We start from the raw sequence: 21411 nt of genomic DNA, 5'->3' as shown, positions 1-21411 counted from the left end.
TGAACATTAACTATTCCTTAAGAACTGAAAATGTCTGCATTTTACTTTTTTCACACAAAATATAAAAAGGACTAATATACATGCATAGGCAAACAAATGTACTTTTGGTTTCAGATGATGTAAGCAAAACTCTAAAATTAATCACCTTTCCAAGAAAATAACTATTTTTTAATGCTTACAGCATAAAACTATGCAGGTGATACAGCAAACTGTGCAACAGTGGGCAGTCAGCAATGCTGTCACAGTGCTAGCCACTGTTACTGCTGTGTGTTTTTTTAAATATTGTGATTGTTTGTTCATGCTGTATAGCATTCTAAGCCATCTTGCAAGACAGTGCAGGGCCTAGTCTCTTATGAAACAGAATGAGTTCCCTATTCAGGCAGTATATCAGGTGACTGGCAGACTGCACCATCTGACCACAAAGAGGTCCCCTGAAGACACAGTCTCTACCACCCCACCAACCCTAGTCCAGCAGTGACTGCCTCAGCATGACAGGAGGAAGCAAGCGAAGTTCCTCAGAGAAAGAGAAAAAAAAAGCTCATTGCCATCTCCCACATAAGTTCTCTACCAAAAGGAAAGTCCACCTGCTCAATCTCTCGTCTTGAGGGTTTTCTAGAGAGCCCCATCAGCTGAGATGCCTCTGTGAAGAGGCTGCCTGGCTGATCTCTCATTCAGAAAAACCCTCAAAATGAGAGATCAAGGAGCAAAGCCAAAATGCTGCACCCTGAGGAGTCCTTTTCAAAATGCAAATTCAAATTCAAATCTCACAAATTCAAAATTGTGAGATTGTCCTGGAATTTGCATTTTCCTACGCCACTGCTAGAGCAATGCATTCTGAAGTTGCTTAATTCTTTATCATAACAGTAAAAATAATGGGTAAAATCTGAAATTCACCACTACAGCTATACCATTATATAATATTACACTAGTGTTATGCTAATACATAAGACTTACTGATTATAGGCAAACATTTTCTAAGAGACTTGAAGACTATATTGTGGAGCCAATACTGCCTACAGCAGACATTCATTTATTTTGTCCCACTATACTTTTTGGTCAAACAGATTTTGTATTTTTTGTAGTGCTTCAAAAAAAAAAAAAAAAAAAGTTCTACCAGACACCATAGTAGGAGAACAATGTGTGTATACCATGTGCATCAACAACTCTTTGAAAAATTCTCCATCTCCAGCCAGATCTTACTCTTTCTCAGGAAGAGATCCTGAACAACTTCCTACAGATGCTGCCTCACTAACTCCCCTCACCCTTATTATGCCCTTCTTTTTCATTCATGCATTCCCTAATTAAATTCAGTAAAGATTAAGTGCTTACCTTCACCTACAACCCCAAGGATCTCAAATTTATTCATCACATTACCAATGTTAGGAATCTTCATGAAGACAAATTCCTCATGGGACAACAATCACACAACATGGCATGGAGAGGATTTGAAGGTGTTGCAGCGGACAGAAGATAAGGTTTTTGAGAAAAGGAAACTGCATTGGTTGACTGTACTCATATATTCTTGCACTAACTTTGTTAGAGGTTCCTGCAAAGAAAGAAAATACATATTTGACATTAGTTATGCTTGTTTCACCACATTAAGATACAAACAATGACTCAATAACAATATTTTTAATTGCTTAATTATATTTTATTCCCCAAATTATGTAATCAAGTCCATCAACACGAATTATGAGAAAAATAGATCCCCATACAATATATGATAGCAATAAAGCTTCAACCTTGTTTGCACTGAGGTTATACAAAGGACAAAACATAAACACAACATGCTTTTATTAATGAGAGTAGTTGATGGCCAAAACCCTCTTTTAATATTGACTATATTATGCTCCTCACACTGCACTGCTGGCCACCTTGTGTTCTGGTGGCAGCTTGTCAGAGAGCAAGCAGAGCCACTTTTGGTAACAAAGTCTGAAGCACCATGACATGAACAAACTTGTAAGCCTGACAGCTCAGGTCAAGATCAAGTATTTCTATATTAAAACACAGTTCTATTAAAACAACAAGAAAATACCTTTTAGCAGTTTATTTTATTATTGAAAAGCACAAATTTAGGTATGAATAACACACTAAAGTCTACACAAAAGCTTACCATACAGAACAGCCTTCCAATATTTTTTCTCAAATTGTTAACATGGTTTCAATGGAAGAAATAACCATAAAAATTAAAGTAGAAGAATTAATAGCATCACAAAAGCACACTTTCAGCAAAAAAACCTAAATTTTAAAAAGGACTTTGAAACCTGCATGAAAAGCAAAGCAAGAAATCAACTTCATTAACTGGAAATTATTTTTTCACATCTTAGTATGCTGGGAACAAAGTTGCTCATGAGAAACATGACTTCAGGATGGGAATGAATCTAAATCACTAAATAAGCACATGGCTATAAATAATGACTCTGTTGCGAGTCAGTCATTGCACCCCTACAAATGCGACACGGCATATTTTTAGTATTCCCTACTGTAAGGATGCTGGCTGCAAATTATTCATGCATAAACAGGCCCGTTAAAAATTACTCCTGAACTTCACCTTGAACCTGGACTGAGCCTGTTCCTAGAGATCAGATCCCTGTAGTCATGTTACAAGATGGGGAATACGTGGCTCAATAATGCTGCAAGTAAGAAGGATCTTGGAACTGTTGTAGATCACAAACTGAATATGAATCAACAATGTGACGTGGTGCAGAAAGGACAAATACTATTTTAGGCTGCATTAACAGAAGTATCACTTCCAAATAGTTAGCACTATTCAGACTTCATCTGAAGTACTGTGTCTAGTTCTGGGCACCACAGTTTAAGAAAGATGCAGACGAGCTAGAAGAGGTTCAAGGGAGGACAACAAGGATGATCTGGGAACTGGAAACAAAGCCCCATGAGAAGAGATGGAAAGAACCGGGCATGTTTAGCGTTGAGAAGATTGAGGGGAGATATGATAGCACTCTACAAGTACTTGAAAGTCTGTCACAAAGAGGAAGGACAGGATCTCTTCTTGATCATCTCTGAGTGTAGGACACTCAGAATAATGGGCTGAAGTTATGGGTATCTAGATTCCAGCTAGATATCAGGAAAAATGTCCTGACTCTTAGAGCAGTACAACAATGGAACCAAGTACCTAGGGAGGTTGTGGGCTGTTCCACACTAGAGGCATTCAAGATACAACTGGATACAATCATCTGAGAGGGATGGTTTAACTTAGTGTCCTGCACTGAGCAGGGGTTTAGACCTCATGGCCTTCTGGCCCCTTCCAACTCTACTATTCTATGATCTATGAATGCCTTAGATAAATCTTGTTGCATTATCCTGTTTATAACATGCAGTTGTTCTAGAAAACTGTTCAGAAATTTCAGGTCCAGAGTGCTGCAACCAGACTGTTAACTGGACATGGCTACAGGAAGCACAATGTTTCCATGCCTACCACTCTATTTCTGAGCAAAATTTAAAGTACTTGCTATGATGTGTAAAGCTGTATATAGCCAGCTGATATACCACCTTTTAGTATATGAAGCTGCTGGGTCTTAAGAATTTTGGGAAAGGTCCTTCTTTCATGATTGCCACCTTCAAAAGTGGGTACTTCCAGACCAGTAGAGGTCCCAAGGAAGGCCTTGTTTGCTCCCTCTCTGTAGTGCTCTTGCCAGTGGGAAAAGACCTTTTTATTCAAGCAGGCCTTTGGCATGTAAGCAGCTGTGTTTAGCTGGATGCAGTATTTATTCTGTTGCATTTTAATGTATTTGTTTTTGTTATTGTTTTAGTCAAGTTCATTTGTGAGTGTATATTGCCTTTAGTACTGTTTTGCTTGGTAGAAATATGGAGTACAAATCAAATAAATAGAGAAAAAATGATGCAATGGAATCAGTATAGGTATATATACCCCTTTCTCAAAATACCTTAAAACTGTCCATAAAGAAAAGACAAGGTATTCAGGATGTGGTAGCATAAGCAAAATTATTCTCAGTGGATATACCCTGCTTAAATTATTTTGGATGCTATCTCCAAAATGAAAACCAAGTAGAACTATTAGCTCCATAACGAACATTTTAAATCCAAAGAAACCAAGCAGTGTAGGCACAATAACATTGCACAAACTAGTACCAAAGATGGTTACACCTGCAAACAGCAAGAATTATTTCCTGCAATCTTCTCTGCAGGGTAGTATAAAGAAGCTATTCAAACATCTGCATGAGAACTGTCATGGTTGTTGAGATGGGAGGGAAGAATCTGTGTATTCTTATGGGATTTTAATACTTGCTGTTTTGTGATGAAGTAAAAAAAATGAACGGATGAATGCAAGTTGAGAAGCAGCATATGGTTTGATGTTCAATCTGCATTTCACCCTACCAAAATAATGATATTGCAAGGAAAAACTGCTTTACATTCATGAAACCAAATAAAAATGTGATGCTATAGTCTTTTCAAAGGAGTGAAAACATGCTGGAAATTACTGTCAGAAGAAAGGCTTTTAATTACATTACCTATGCACATAAACAAACTATCCAAATCTCAAAAATGTTTGGTAATTGGAAGCTTAATAAAACCATGTCTGCTGCAAGCAGAAAAGTTAGTAAGTAGCAAAAACAATTTCTATAGCAAGTGGAAGGTATCAACCAGCTGTTTAAAAACTAGCCCCCTCACCTGACTGGTTTACAGTAGGGGAAATTTTATATTACTTTATGGAAGGAAAATTTAACAAGCTTAAGAAACCAGCTGGATAGGATGAAGGGTACTGAGCATGCTCATGCGAGCCTGTTGAAATGTCTGTTCTTTGTTGTCCCTGTGACTCCTTTCCCTCTTTCCTGCAAAAAAACCCCCAAAAAATACCCTTTTCCCCCCTCACAGACATCAATACAACTGCATTGTGTGCAGCATTCTAAGCATTGTTGGTGTGGCATCACTGGCCACCCAAATAAGCCCTGAATCCTTCTCTGATCAATTTCTGGGTTCTAGCAGGCAACAGACCTGTTTCTTTAAATGGTGGTTGTGTGTGACTAAGTGAGCAAAAATATGTGTTACCATCATGCTGCTGCCGCATCCCTGCTACCATTTCCAGCAATTCCCAGGGAACACATTGGTGTTGCGCTGCTATGCCACCTTTGTTTCTACACATGTTGATGTATCTGCTACTGGGATTAGAACTGGTATACCACAGTTCATTCTGATATAAAAGCTGCTAGTGTACAGGAATATTGAACCTATCATAGCATTGCCTGCTGGATAAATGCAGGAAAAGGTATCCAAAAATTATGCATTCAGCATTCCAGATTCACATACTTGCTGTTGGCTAATTTGGTTCCCTATGGATACTAGAATTAAAAGGAAGCATGGAACTTAAAAGAGGCTGTAAGACACAAATTGGTTGCAATATACATTGCAGTGTTGGAGAATGCTTTCTGTCGAAGTGCAAAGATCGAGTCTTGAACAAATACTACAGTCTTGAACAAATAATTCCTTTAATTAAGCTTTTGCTTAAATGCGAAATTGATTTTAACTTTGCGTACTAAATACAGTAAGCATGTCTGTACATCATGCTAACCTACTCTGGCAATAATCTATAGGGGGTTGGCTGTTGTCCAAACAACATGGTGGACTCAACAGATGAATGGCTTCACCATGGATCATTTTTCTCGTATACATATAACTGTACAGATCCTTGCCAAAAACACCTCTTGTCTTGCTAAAGGCCTCTTTTCAAGGGGATGCCTTACCCCAAAAATTGGGTGAGACACACTTTTGCACTTTTTCAAGCAATTAGTGTCTTGAGGAAAAATACAAAATGTACAGGACTGTAAAGGCAACACAGAAAAAGATCAGGAACTCTTCTGACAGCTTCTCTGATGTGCAATTTGGGTGCTTTGAAAGGGGTATCAGTGGTTGATACCCTGAGGTATCTTAAAAAAAAAAAAAAAAAAAAGATAAAACGCTCTGGTTTTATTGTCCAGGGGAAAACTAAAACAAAAACTAACACTAACCTACATATGTGGTGGTGGGAAGGAAATATTGTTTGCTGTAACATTGTCATTACAAATAAAAATATCAAAAGTAAACATTTATGAGAAAACTCACTTGAAATCATCTGAATAAAGTATATTTTAAATACAATACACAAGCAATGATAATATTTTGAGCAAACCAAGTTGCATATAATTTAGGTTCCTATTTTATGTCTGATCAAAAAAAAAACAAACCCAAAACGCTTCAGTAGGTAGTCCATGAAACATCTGATTCATTCTGGAAGCAGGAATTGCTAGAGGCAGAGAAAGACTCCTGTCTCTGAGGAATTGGTTTGGGTAGGGTTTAAGGAAGTATGGTCTAAGGAAAACCTACTGAAAGTTTATTTAACTGCTATAAACTCTTACTTATTACGGATGATACCCAAGAATATTTTATTTAAGAACCTTTAAGCAATCTCTCCTCTCCGTGGGATAACTCACGTTTTGTTCTGTTTTATAAGTGGTTTATCTGACAAGCTGATTTCACAACTATATTCATTCACCTGCTACAATATCTAGCCAAACCAAGCACAGAAATACTGGACTCTACAGAACTAAACCCAAACAGTCAAAAGGAAGGAGAGTCCAAAACATACCATACTGTTGCCTACTAACACACAGCATTTTTATTGTTTTATTGATCATCCATAGGTTTCTTAGCAGCTAATGCTGCCTGGAACTTCCAGACATTTTTCATCAGTTATAAGCATCAGTCAGATTCAAAATGGAGGCACTCGTGATGCTAGCCACAGACTATTAACAAAAGGTATGTGGTCAAGTACAGCCCAGAGGAGCTTCAACCCAGAGAGGTAGCAGTGTCAAACTATGGTGCTGAAAGGAAATGTTGAACCAGCAACTGAGAATAAATTATTGAAATCTTCCCTTTAAGAGTGGCTGTGAATTCAGTGAGCCCCAAAGGGTGACATCGGATGGGCTGAGCTCACTGCCCCTCTTATTAAAGGGGTTTATTATTCTCACTAAAGTTATGTGCAGCTGCATAGCTTGCTGTACAGTTTGCTTTGTTTTTCAGTGCATGCCAGCCAGTTGACAGCAAGCCCAGGACAAGGAGCAGAGCTGCACTATAAGGTGTAGCGAGGCAGCAGTGCCAGAAAGACAACAAACAGGACAGCTCTTCTGCCCAACAAAAGATATTTTTTAAAAGGTTGACAAGATAGTAGAGGTCCCTCAAACCTCACAGTGCCTCTGAAGGCTGGAGTGAAGTCATGGCATGGTATACATTTCTGTTTTATTTTATGTTCCTTTATGTGTTTTTAAATTTGATGTTATTTTATGTAATATTGTAATCAGCTTAGAGAGTCTTCGGATTGGTTATAGCAGAATATAAGTTGAATAATAAATACATACATACAAGTAAGGAAAGAAATAAGCTCAGATTTCACCTTTTCTACCATTTCAAGTATGTACAATTGTAAATTTTACGTTTAAATAATAATGTTATGTAAATTTGTAATAAATCAGTAATATGATGGACTTCAATGGAACAAAAAAGCCTGCAACAATTAATGGCTATCAAACTAACATACATTTATAAATTTATATTTCATTACATTCATTCATTAACATTTGCAGTCAAGGCAACCAAACTACAACATTGCTCCTGCTGATTTTAATGAGCCTATTTACCAGACTTGTTATTAACATGTTCCCTGGTCATCATTGACGGAAAGAAATTTCCCCCAAGTGACCAGATGGTGACTCAAGAGTCTTGATTTGAAAGTCATTCTCCAATACAAGCTTATCCCATTAAATATAAGTTCAGTGCTTAATGAAATCTGTTAATAACTAAGCCAACACTTTCACATAAGCTTCAGCTTTGTTTTGGAAAGAGCCTACCCATTGATATCTTTTTTCTAGTAAACCTTAATAAACTATGGTTAGCTCAAGAATGTGCAAACCTTGCTGTACTTGCTGTGTGGGTTCCTATGCTTCCTCTATTTTTTCCTTGCCACAAGACCAAGTCATGTGGTAACACGTGGATGGATGTCTTCATTAATCACTAGATGCTTTACAGCTAAAAAGTTACATACAAATAGTCTTTGATATTCCTAACTTACAGCAGCAAAAGATACAGCTCTTTTGAAATAAAACACTCTGGAATACTGTTGATGCTTACTTGGGGGAAAAAAAAAGCTTTTAAGTACTTGACTAATTGTCAGGGATAGCTATAGTATGCACACACATGATTTCTTATAATAAAACCAAAACCTGTCCAAATGTTTGAGGTTAAAAAAACCATCAGTCTCTCTCTCACTCTATTTCTCTCTGGAAAAAAAAAATCAGAACTAGATGTTTTAAACTTGCCTTTTCTACAACCAAACTATACATTACTTCACAGACAGCTGTTTTCATTTTACATTATAGTAGGCACAGCAGAGCCAATCTGGATAAGGACACTAGTGTGTTTAATACCTACCTGCATGCCTAGGATCTAAAACCAGATCAGGTCCCTGAACCTCATCTAGAGCAAAATTAGAGATAAATGCCCTTAAACTTAGTCTTCAAATACATATCAGGAAATATGGGTTTTCGGTCTGTCTGTCTTTCTTGCTAAGAACAACAGTTTCTTGTAAAGTTGTGCTTATTAAAAAAAACAAGCTTGAATTCTTGTTTGGTAGCATTCATGCAACTATGTTTTTGATTCTTTCTTTGTCCCTGGAGTTTTTTAAATTATTAAATATTATAACTAACAGCAAGTTTCATAATATAAAAGAATAGAATTATGATAAAAAGTGATAAAAATAGTACAGCAGTGATCCTTCTGACAATACAAATACAAGGCTGCACTTTCTAGCTGTATCTAAGACCCTAGAGAATTTATGATAAACTAGTGACCTAGCAGCACATACATCTCAAACAACACATCCTTTTTAGCTATTCCTCTGATGTCCATTCATCTACCCATCCACAAGAAACTGGTGGGAGTAGTCATCTGGTTCAAGGAATACAGTGCCATCAGTATATACAACCCCATTTCAACTTTTCATATGCTTCAAGAGGAGTAAAGTGAACCTTGAACACAGAGTGTGGTGATAGACTGCCCAGAAAGCTTTGACTGTTGGATGATACAGAAATGAAATAATAAAATAATTCAGTCCAGAGATGGTACATTTAATCTTGTTCATATACTACAAGCGGCAATAAACTGGCATACTTGAAAACGTGGATAAATGCTATTCAAGATTACAGCATACACTTCCCTTGATTTTTATAGTTTTTGTTTTTACAGCCAATAAATTTTACAAGACTGCCATGACAAATGAACAAATTCCTCACATGAATACATATCAAACAATTGGTGGCAGCTGAGAGAGAAGGAAGGAAAAAGTGTGAATGTTGATATTTAACCTTATTGTTAAAAGGATGGTCATATAATGTAAAAATCCCTCAATCACTCAGTGGCATCACTCACTGAATTAAAGTTGTGCACTGAATGTTGAATATTTCACATTCTTAATTTTAAAAAATATTTATCTATTCTAAATGTGATCTAATTTGAATTTCCTGCACCTGATTTAAGCAGTGATTGCTGGAGAAGGGATGGAATCCCATTTTTACTATCTCATGAGCTGTCATTGGTAAGACATGCACTTCCATGTTAAAGATCCCTATTTCAGACAGTAGTTAAAATAACTCAGGGAGGTTGGCTAACAATGGTTCTCAGACTCAAATCCCAGGCAGGCACAGACAAGACAGGGGACACGACACTGGATCAGATGAGGCATCATTCTGCCTTGGTACAAAGCTGGTTTTTGAGAAAAATTCTTAGGAGCTGATGATGGCACTGCACACTCATTCAAGGACAAAAGCAATCTCATGAGTTTAACAAAAGTTCTTTGTACTGACTTTGTACTACAAGGACAATAAACAAAGGCTACTTTAAAGATAAAGGCATTGTTCATAAAGACCAAGGTATAAGGCTTCAAAAGACTGCAAAAATACTATTTTCTATATTATTGCAGTGTTTTTACCAACTAACAGAAAAACAAAAAACAAAACAAAAAGATACCCTCACAAGATTACCAATACTAAATCAGTTTTGCTTGTTCCTGGCCTATTTACAGTCACATAGCTTTTACAAATAACCCAGATAATAGTAAAATAAAGGGCCATTTCAATAATACAATCTCTGTTAGTTATCAACTTTCACTAGTACCAAAGTTCAGTCTATGGATATCCAGAAGATCTTCTAGCCCAGAGATAAGGGCTAAATGTCAATTTGCAAACAGAGGCTTGGACAAATTGCTTAGAGGAATGCAGCCTATTACATGATCCTTGCACTTCCCAGCTTTTACTGTATCACTGAACATCACAAGGTCTACAAAGTAAACAATTGCTCTACAAAAGCAAGTAATCCTACTTGCCTCAGAGGAGACAGTTATGATGTTCTTCCTGAAGAAATCCTCTTTGGACCTGGAAGACTGAAAAAACCATCAGTTAATTGAAAATATACCAATTTTGATGAGATGCTTTAGCAGGTAATTGCTGTGCAATTGCTGCACTCTTGAAAGATTACCTGGATTTGTCTGATTTTGACTGCAATTGCCTTAGTTGCCAGGGAAAAAGACTGGGAAAGTTTGTCCTTTTTATTCATTTGGATGTTTTAGCTCTCAACCATGTTGATTAAAGTAATTTTCTGGAGAGGCTAAGTTAGGAGCTGGGGCACAGTGCCTTGGTGGTTCCACTACTACTTATGAGATCTGATTCCAGATGACAGGAATCAGGAATCTCTGCTCAACTTAATGGAATGCTATGGATGGACCTCACATGGATCCAACATGTATACTCTCAAAGCAAGTTTATCCTGAGTCGGAGGGGGGGGTGTAGTATGCCAGTACTAAGAACATCCCCCCCCCCCCTTCATGTTGGAGCCAGATGAAGTGGTGGAAATGCTGAAACTGTAAGCAGTGATGGACTGGGTGATATCCACAAAATTGAAGATGTGAATGGTGTCAGTGGATGGCTCATCATTCAGGAAGGTGGTTTCAGCTGTTTTGGAAGGCGTTCCGCTTCCCATGCACTACCTGCTTCATAGTGTTTATCATTGCAGCTCCCTTGCTGGAAGCCCAAGTGGTTTCTGAGACACAGCAAGCCTTTTTGCCAGTCAAGTGTACCATCAGTGACCCATCCAGACAGAGGAAATTACTTTGATTCAAAGTGTTGATGCTTCTCTCTAAAGCCCTACACGGCTTGTGAACTCAGTGCTTGACAGAACATCTACAACATGAACCTGCCCATATACCAAGTTCTTCCTCAGAGGCCCCACCAAACAAAGCAAGGTAGCACTGTCTCCTGAGGGAGTTTCAGATGGTCCCTAAGTTAATACCTTTAGTTCTAGGCCAAGGCCTTTTTTATTTTTCCATGCTGAGCTCCAATACATTACTTCCATTTTGACTTGTAAGGTAGCTTCAATGATCCACTGCCTTAAAGAAACAACTTTTTCCTAGTTTCAGAGTATGCTAAAGAAAACTGCTAATTTGCCATTATGCAAAGTAGTAGGTTGATTTTTTTTTTTTTAGGTTGAATTTTTTTATTTAAATACTACATACTACAAAGTAGTAGGACCCACTTGTGCAACAGAACTGGCAAGTCTGGCCATGAACAGAATAAAAGTGGCTAATTTGCCATTGTGCAGGTGGGCTCCATATGGGAACAAGCAAGACTGGATACTGCCCTTTCTCACTTCAATATATAAATATTATGTACATTTCAGTGTTTAGTCATGCCAGCCACATGACCACAGAGACTGTCTGCGGACAAACGCTGGCTCTCTCAGCTAGGAAATGGAGATGAGCACCACCCCCTAGAGTCAGGCATGACTGGACTTAATGTCATGGGGAAACCTTTACCTTTTTACACTTTGGTTTACTCATAAAATTATTGCTAAAATTAAAATCATTTAAAGTAATTCAATGGACCATATGTATTGCATAAATGAGCTATACTTTAAAATTTAATGTTCCAAACATGTTAATTTAATGAGGGAACCAAGTTATACATAATGCATTTCAGATTCCTGTTTTAAGTCTGACAAGAGGGAATTTCTACAAGTCCTCCCTCAAATATGTGAATCATCTTAGAAGCAGGAAAAGTGGAGGCAGAGGAAGACTTGCACACAGCATCTGTTCCTGTCTGTGAAGAATTGGTTTATATAGAGTATAGAGAAATCTGGTTTGAGGAAAAAGGCTATTGAGAATTTACCTGGACAAAACTCTTAGCTTTCAGGAGTGGTAATATGCATACTGGACAATGCTTTAAGCAATCTCAACCTATAATTTCAAGAGTGACATTTTGTTCCCTTTTTATTAATAATTCACCATAACAAAAATGTTTTTTTGGAAAGACTATCTCAAGTTGTGCTATTAATTGCATACCTATACTCCAGGAACCAGGCTACAGTGTATTTTGAAGACACAAAAGATTTATTTTGGTGGTAGCAATTAAGGGCATGATCTTATGAAAGTTTATACAGGAAAAAATGACCCAAAACTCCCAGAACCAAATTGTTCCATTTTTCTAAGTTTCCAGAAAAAGGATCATTAGAAAAATGGAGAAATTCACTTTACATCAGAATTTCCCCCAGCCCCCACTGCCAGACCTTAACAAATTACATTTAAGATGCATGACACACATTCCATTTTCTCCAATGATCCTCCTTTTGCAAGAACTGAACATAATTCTGACCAATCCCAACTCTGTTAAAAAATGGTTTGTTATCTCTTATTTCTGAAAGATTATTTCAAAGTAGGATTTGCTTATTCCAGATGTCCCTCTTTTTGAGTCAAAATCAGAATGCAATTGCTGTCCTTTTGCCACTATACAAGGAGTATTAATATTTACACCGCCAGCACATTATACTCTTTTCATGAGAAGCTTCTGTCCACAAAATTCTATGGAACTAAAACATGCCTAACTTCTCTGATGTCCAGCGACTGTGCTACACGAGCTATAGTAAATCAGCCTAGACATTGTTAATTGAGGAGTGGTACATGCAGGGGGCTACCATTTTGGGTTAGCCTTAAGGGTTGTCCCAAAACTGCAGTTGAACGCCCTCCATCTCTTTGAACATGCTCTCCATTTTTTTCAGGGAAAGACCCTTTGAATCAATGGGTACCTTCAAGCAGCAGAGACCAAGACACTCACTCCACCGATGCAACCTGTGGAAATGGTGGATGTACTGACTAGTTAGGTGCTGCCATATGAAGTCAGTAGCGCATTGCTTTATGTTGCTTCTCAGTGGAGAGGGGAATTACCAGTTTTACTTTGTGCAGCTGAAGTGTTTTGAACACGTAACAGCCACCAGCATTCCTCCCAGTTTGAGAGCTGTGAATGCAATGCATATTGCCATGCAACTTCTGAGATTACCTTTGATCATCTCTGCAACTTCAAGGTTAGAAGGAATTTATGAACAGTTCTGCTGCTTTAGACAGAAGGCTAGCCTAGCTTCTTCTTCACAAAGTGGCCAACAAGCTGTCTGTGGGAGACCCACAAGTGAGGTAAGAATGCAGTACCATCCTCACTGGCAACTAATGTACATGAACATACTCTTTCTGATACTAGAAGTACCATATACTCAACACGACTAGCAGCCATTACATTTTTCTAATGTTTTTAAAGCCATCCAGCTCATGGTAGTAAATTCCATGAGTACATAGATAAAAGGAAGTACTGTGTGAAACTAACCTGAATCTCCCACCAATCAGATGATCTTGGATTCTAAAAAAGGTTTACTATGCATACTGCTTACCACAGAAGAGCACCTTACTCATTGTCACAAACAGAACTGCTGCAGCCATGATACTGCAATGTATTTTAATAGAAATATGTGGATGGTAAATATATAGATGTAAAATTTAATTTGTCTATACTATCAAGTTTTGAAGGATTTTTCCTTGATTACTAAAGTAAAAGATAATTTTGTTTCAATTGTAAGGTGAAGGATTAATCATCTTGTTCCCACACTATGGCAAAATGAAAACCAGGCTCTGAAGCAAGATGAGTTCAGACCTGGAGCTACAGACATAGGCAAGCTTGGAGCTAAGCAGAGGAGATGGGTATGCATTGGCTTGTCTCTGTACTTAAGGGGTACTCAGAGTGCCTATCAAATGTAAAGTCAGAGTATCTGTCCCCCAGCTCTGAACAAAGGCATGGCATTATATTTTGTTTCTCCTTCCTAGCTCTAGCTTAGTAGGAAGCTTTCCCCAGACTTTGTGTTACATTTCAGAGATGTAGCCTGAGGTAACAAACCATACTCTGTCCCTTGGGTCAGGGCGCTCTGGCAACAGCCAATTCTGACCTTGTCATAAGGCCAGCTAAAATGTGCTGACCCTGTATGATAAAGTGCCTTGGTACTTTGGCATTCTGGCCTTTAATCTAATCTTTAGCCTATACTCCGGCCTTTATTCAGTCTTTTGATATTTCTAAAAGCACTTTCAGTACTTTAAAAGCATAGTAGGTCTACCTATTAATTCCTCCATCTCACTAATTTTTAAATGATACTGATAACCCCTCTTGCCCCATGTTCCTTCCATAGTAAGGGAGCTTACTATACAAAGATCACATAGGTTGGCCTGCAGTCTTAATTAATCCAATAAAAATTTGTGACTGGTTAATTAGGTATACCCAATCTGTGTCCCGCCCTGGGTTTTGATATCTAGGTACACACACCTGCAGTTCTTTCACCTGCTTGCCTCTGCAGGCTATGCCACTACCGACAAGTGGTGCTAACCTGTAGCGTGGAGGGCTACAGGTTAACTGAGCCAGATAAGCCCTAGTTTATCCAATGTCACCATACCTATTATCAAGGACACAGTTTTCAAGTACCCATTATAAGAGCCACATCAGCAGCTCCTGGCTCTGTTATTGTCAATAGATCTATCATGGCTGCAGGGACTTGCCTCACACATACTCTGACATGCAATTCTGGTAAGCATGACAAGCCAGAGATTGGGCTTACCATGGTAAGCCATGGTAAGTTGTGAGCCATGGCTGTTTCAGAGCGGTATGCCATGTCATCTGAACCCAAGAGTAAGGCTTGTTAACCATACACAAGCTGGTCTAGTCAGGTTTAGAACAACATGACAAGCTATCCTGAAAAAACAGCCTGCAACCCACCATGACTTATTGTATTGTGTTTATTCAAAAATACCTTTCTTTCACTGCTGGAACTGCAAAGGAGGGCAGAGGATCATTCTAGTAACTGAGGGAGGAAAATTCACTATGTTCCAGCTCCATGGTTAGAGAAACACTAGGGAGTGTTTGACCACTGCATTACAGATGTAGCTACTTTAGCTACTTTAGGTGCCCAGCAATCAAGTCAAAAAATTCCCATCACCATCTCCAGTTCTATACCAGAAGGTTTGTGTCTACATACTTGCATCTTGGCCTTGCTGTGGCTGAGGCACTGCGATGGCTTTAGTTGTACAGTATCCAAGCAAGCAAGCACCCCCACCTCCAAAAGTGGAGCTAGGGAGCCAACAAAGGAACAGCCCTGGATGTCATTAAGATGTACAGCAGGAGACTGACCAAAGGTCAAAGACCTGACTAATGCAATATTTGCCTTCTCTACTAAGGCAGCTCAAAAATGTTTGATCCAAGCTCCTACCTTTAAACTAGTGATATGGGAAGAAAGCAATGGCATATTTTCCCCTTCTTCCTATTCATTTCAGAGGATGAAAAGTATGTGGCAGTCTGACTCTGATGGTGCTACATGGAATTTGCCAGCGAAGGATATAGGGCAGCTCTAAGAAGTAGACCAGCACAATGTTCTGCAATAACTATCTCTGCACTGACAGTACCTGGTAGCTTGCCTCTGAGCTAGTTGCTGGGCATCATACCATGGGAAAAGTGGAGCAGGAAAGACTTATCCCCACTTCATCTGAGGCATGTTGCTGTAAAATAAGTTTTATTACACCAATAAAAGCTGTTACCTACTTGACCTTAATATTTTTTATTAGAAAGGTGTTGTTAACCACTAGCTACCTAAGCCTTCCTCTAAAATGTTAATAGCCATGACAGAAGGTTGTTGTAATCCCTCCCCTTCACTCTACAGTATGATGATATTAACAGTAGACTACATTGTATCATTGTTGTAAGCTACCTTCTCACAGGCCAAACCAGTTTAGCAATATGGTGAAATTAACAGTTTACTACATTAAAGTAAAGGTAAACATTACAAGATTCTAATGTTTTTCATCAGATATGTAGTATGCATATGAATCTGTAGATATATATGCAAAATTCATGAACTGACTAAATGGAAACTAAAGAAATATGTAGCAGCTAAACGTTACAAAATACAACAGCTTTGATCCCTAGCTTATGGAAGGTATGTTTCTGACCTTCCCCCAAGTCATTTGCAACTTCTGAAAAGCTTATCTAGAAGGTTGAACAATTTGGAATTGGAAAGGAAAAGGATTTTTTTCCATGCACTTCTTTAATCTAAGAATCCAAACTAGTCTATGAACATGACTAAAAAACACAGAAAATGAAACTAGTAGATAAAGCGGGGTAAAAACAGCAGAGATCAACATCTTAAAATATTACTAAAACATACAGCAGGAGTTCACCCAGTGCCTAAAAATAGCAATGATGGTATCATCCATTTGTGTGTCTAAGAAGATAGTGCCCTAATTTGCATGCCACCACAAAAAAAGCTCTTTTCTTCTCTCCAGTAGCCACAAACAATCAAGGACTTCCAATATTTTCAAAAGGCTATCCACCTGTGAACTGATCTCCAAATGTTACAGAAGATATGCAATATTAATCCATGCATATTTCCACTATGAATTACTAACAAGTGACATCTGTTATACTTTTTGAAGGTCAACTCATAGATACTTTATCTTTCTCTTTGAAAAATGTAAATGTTTTCCTTCCAACTAGACTGTTCTCTATTTTTTTTAAAGTTAGGTTTGCTGCATTCTCATTCCGCCCACCTACCCAGCTGCCTTGTCTTTTTGTCCATGCAGAAATAACAGAAATAACTAACAGTCACAGTGTTGCTGATAGATTTCAACACCATTTGTCAAGTAAGAGATGCTAACACACCAACTCAAAGCCGCAAGTTCTGCCTCAGTAGTGTCAATTCACAGAAGTTAAGCTATCAGCCTAGCATAAACTACTTGGACAGCCAGCATTTCCTTCTACAAAGCACAATCCTAATCATCCTTTCTTGGAAGTAAGAATCGCTGATCACAGTACTTAACCAGTCATAGAATCAAATTTCATATAAACTTAATAATTATGTACAGTACACACTTATTATCAAGAAATCTTGTTTAACTTGTTTAAATTAGGCTCCCTGCAATCCTTTACATTCCTGCATAGGCACAAGTCTCATGAATCAGATTTACACAATAAGCATGCATAGCATTTGACTACATAGTAATCTATTCAATGTATAAAAATAAAATTATAGTCTTGAATTTAATAGCAAACTGCCCTCAAGTATATGAATATGTCTTGCATATAAGCTTTATTTAAAGGACTCAAAGGTATCTCAGTTGTATTTTAACTTCCAGTTGGAACAAAATATGTATTCTTCAAACTAATCTAATTCACTCTTAGCAAAACTAATAGACAAACCAAAATGATATTTTTTGCACTGCTCTGAATTTTGCAATGTAACTTTCTAATCAAAAATATGTATATTGTGGAAAATGAATAAAAAGGCATACATTCAGCGAAATGCTTGAAAACTGCATATAGGGAAAACTGCATATAAAAGTGCCTAATATGTACACTTCAAAAAGCATTAGTAAACTAATGTTTAAATGAGATAAAATGAATTTGGGCTTGAACAAATGCAAATGTTATGCAAAGTGAAACAGATGTGTTCCTATTAGAATCATTGAAGGTGCTAACAGATCACCTTTCTTTTGTACAGACAGTGGATGTTTATCATTAACACAGTTACAATACTGACAGAACACATGAAAGATCAAGAAATATGGTCACTAAAAGAGCTCTTAATTATCAGAGACATAATTTAATATTTTCATCCTTTTTAAAGTATAAGGAAGAGGAAGAAGTGTTCTATCCAAAATGGTAAAGTTTATAAGATTCATGAAAACATTTATCTATTTTAAAAATCAGGATTAAGAAGCAAAATTCTCATTTTTCCCAAGAATGCAAACCAAAGTTTGATTTTTCAAATAAGGTGGCAGCTTGTTTGCTTCTTTAGAATAGGCTACATGTTTAAAAGCACCAAGAACATGCAATAATTTTTGATAGTAAAAATCAGACCCTTTCTACAAAAATAAACATCCTAGTCAAAAGTGCAAGGGATCTCTGGAACACATATCCAGGCTGCAAAAGTACATTTAGCATTAAGTCACAACTGTCTTGCATCATTAACTTTTTCAACATTGGTATTTAAAATGAAGTGTGATTCTGAAGTGAAATATCAGCAGCTATCTGCAAGTAATAGGGACTTAATAGAGCAGTCATGGAGGTTGGATTGCACTCATTAAGCAGAGGTTGAGGAAAAAGTCTACAAATCCTATCAACAGCATTGAATTCTACTACATATACTTAGTTGACTACTCAAGACAACTAGTATAGGGTGGTTACCAAGAATCTGAGCCAGAAGATATAGTTTCAGATTTAGTCACATGAGCTCTCAAATTGGAATATTGGAATAGAAATATTGACCTACTTTACAAGTTTGTTGTAAGCTTAGAGGATTGTTGTAAGGATAGATCCTTTGAACATCATATATTCACTCATAATTATATATCCAGAAATATATACATATTAAATATCACCAACTGCATACAAACCTATAGATATTCAGCTCCTAAATGTGCTATATTCACTTTGAGGGCCTTATGGAAAGTCTAACTTTTTGTCACTGCAATTATATTCATATTAACTGAAAATGTTTATTGAGTTATGGGATTACTCCCTCCGTCAGGTAAGTGTCAAGAGTATGGCAACCTATGACTGTTTTGCTACATCTTCATCCATAGCATCCACCATTCATCCAGAACATCACAGTATAACTTCCTGTCAAGAACAATTTCCCATTCAAAACAGGGGCCCAAATCTATATAACAGTTTTCTCATATACTTATACAACTATTATGCAAAGAATTGTATTTAAAAATATTCCCATCATGTACTGTAAAGGCAAGGATACAAAAAGAACAGAAAATAATCTACTAACAAAAACAGAAGAATGAGATATTTGAGCATTGCCTATATGTTGCCCTAACTCAAGGAGTTTACATAACCACTGCTAATTCTATTCTAAGTATCTCATTTTGGGTTAATTTTGGAAAACTGCCAGCAAATATTAAAGAGCGTGTGCATGTAACATTGTATTATATATATAACATATATCATTAATCCTTGTAGGAAAGGCAAGTAATAAGTTAAAACACCCAATATGAGAGAGAAAATATGATAAATTATAATAATTTAATATTCCACACAGTTTTGGTAATTCTTCTTCCAAAGCTTCCAGATTTTTATTTGCAAAAAGGCTGTCATGTAATTGTTAGCTTAAAAGGGTTGTTAGCTTGCTTGTTTTTAGCCAGTTATATTTAATCAAATACAGATGATTACAATATTTCAATCATGATTGCATAGACTGAGAACATTTACCAAAAATACTGGCTCATCATGCATAAATACATACAATGAAGCTTAGAACACTCCAAACACATTGCCTAAGCCAAGGAACATGCACATACCACACATATACCAAGGAACATGCACATACCACATTGCCATTTCACATGAAACATTTTAAAATCTTCATCTGTGAACACAATTGATTAATCAATAATGCTTTTAATACTAATGTAGTCCCTGATTGACTACAGTGGGTGGGTATTAAAACTGCACTACAGAGCAAAGTCAAGTGATGGCACCATGAGGGGAATCCCAGAGCCTATCCTGCAGAGGAAAATTGGGAGCAGAGCTTTGCCCCGGGGTGTTTCCAGGATTTTACCATTAGCTTCCACCTAAAGCCGCATGGCAACCCCTGGCATCATTTTTGAAATTCTAGAACAAAAATACACCAGAAGGGGAGGGGGATGTCACCTGTAAGGTCAGCATTTACCCCACATGTGTACATCCAGATCAAACGAAACAAAATATGCATTGACTAAATTCAACAAATGCAGACCCGGCAGCTCAGATGGGTACAGCAGGCAAGGGAAAGCTAAAGCAGAGACAGAACACGCGTCTGCGGCACCATTGCCTAACTAACATCACTCATGCCTAACTCGTGGGAGGGCTTGAAAAGAGAAAACGCATGTACAACATACCAGAAGAACACAAAGAGGCGACCTGGAGAAAGGGATGCCTGGGTGGACCCTCGTGTCTTAATCCTAAAACCCAGAGCCACATCACAGCTCCTAGTCCCCCTTATTAATCGATGCAGGATTTGACCAGCCCTTGAGCTCGCCGCTGCTCCTGCGGCGGGTGAAGGTGGGGGCCGCGCCTGTGGGGGGCGATGCCGGTGGAACAAGAAAAACACCCCGCGGCAAACTAACCCTAAAAGCCCTGGAGGAAATGGGTGATAAGGGGGGATGCTGCCCCCACAGCCTGTGCCACCGAGAGGCACTTGTGCTTGGAGTGGGAGGAGACGAGGCGCGGCGGGGGAAATGGGGAGCAACAGCCGCGGCTGGCAGATGGAGGAGTCGGGTGGGGGAAGGCGCCGAGGAAGTAGGCGGCATCTTCGGGGGCTACGGCGTGTGTGCGACGGGGGACGGCTCGTGTGGGTGGGATCTGACGCGGGGGCGTTATGAGGAGAGGGAAGAGGTGGGAGAGAAAGAGGAGACGGCTGAGGCGAAGGTGCATCCGCAGGAGAGTGGGCGACAGGTGGGACAGGTAAACGCCCCCACCCACTCGCTCTCGACTCACCGGGCCTCGCATCCCCTTCGTGCTGCCGCAGCTTTTGCCTCCTGCTACTACTGCCACCTCCGTTATGCCCACCCGCGGCAGTGCTATCAAGCGATGGCTTGCTCACGCTTTCGCCTTCATCTGCCTCACGGCTAGCTCACTTCGCTCTCACCCAACCCCGCTACCCGCTTGGAAGGTTTTGAGCGAGGTGCTGCTGAGGCTGGCCGTGCGTGTTTTTCAGTCAGTGACACTCACGCTCACCAATTGGAAAAGAGTACGGAGAGGAAAAGGCCACGCCTTGGTCGAAAGCTAACCAATCGAGACAGGTATTCCTGCCTTACGCACGGAGGGCGGGAAAGGGGCGGGCTTCGCCGCTATCGCTGCCACCAGGTCTCCCACCCGCCCGCCATTTACGCGGCGTATAGCCCCGCCCACCGCGCGCCCAGGCTCGGTTGACTTGACAGTTCCCGAGCAACGAAAGGGGGCCGGGAGGAAGGAGGGGGCGATGGCTGAAGCTGCCGCTTCGCCCTGCCTC

General features: G+C 38.8%; 1 protein-coding gene across 5 annotated transcripts in view; it reads right to left on the bottom strand.

Moving 5' to 3' along the window:
• The window catches only part of CDKL5 (cyclin dependent kinase like 5), a 71067-nt gene extending 49896 nt beyond the window's left edge, over positions 1-21171 (bottom strand). For 2 of the 5 annotated variants that reach the window (XR_006415880.1, XM_044441819.1), the window contains exons 1-2: positions 20898-21168; positions 1330-1546 (exon numbers count right to left, since the gene is read on the bottom strand). Coding sequence is in view for 4 of the 5 variants with exons in the window: in XM_044441819.1 (XP_044297754.1) it covers positions 1330-1393 (64 nt within the window). In the remaining variant the exon portion in view is untranslated. Of the gene's footprint in view, positions 1-1329; positions 1547-20897 lie in introns of all 5 variants that reach the window. The other 3 variants (XM_044441822.1, XM_044441821.1, XM_044441820.1) reach the window with 3 other exon arrangements.
• Between the last annotated feature and the right edge of the window lie 240 nt (positions 21172-21411).

Source organism: Varanus komodoensis, unplaced genomic scaffold, assembly GCF_004798865.1.
Source record: "Varanus komodoensis strain SLA01 unplaced genomic scaffold, ASM479886v1 scaffold4, whole genome shotgun sequence".
In the NCBI taxonomy this organism is placed as follows: domain Eukaryota; kingdom Metazoa; phylum Chordata; class Lepidosauria; order Squamata; family Varanidae; genus Varanus; species Varanus komodoensis.
The sequence above is the reverse complement of the archived record's forward strand: the minus strand, read 5'-3'. Positions and strand labels throughout refer to the sequence as shown.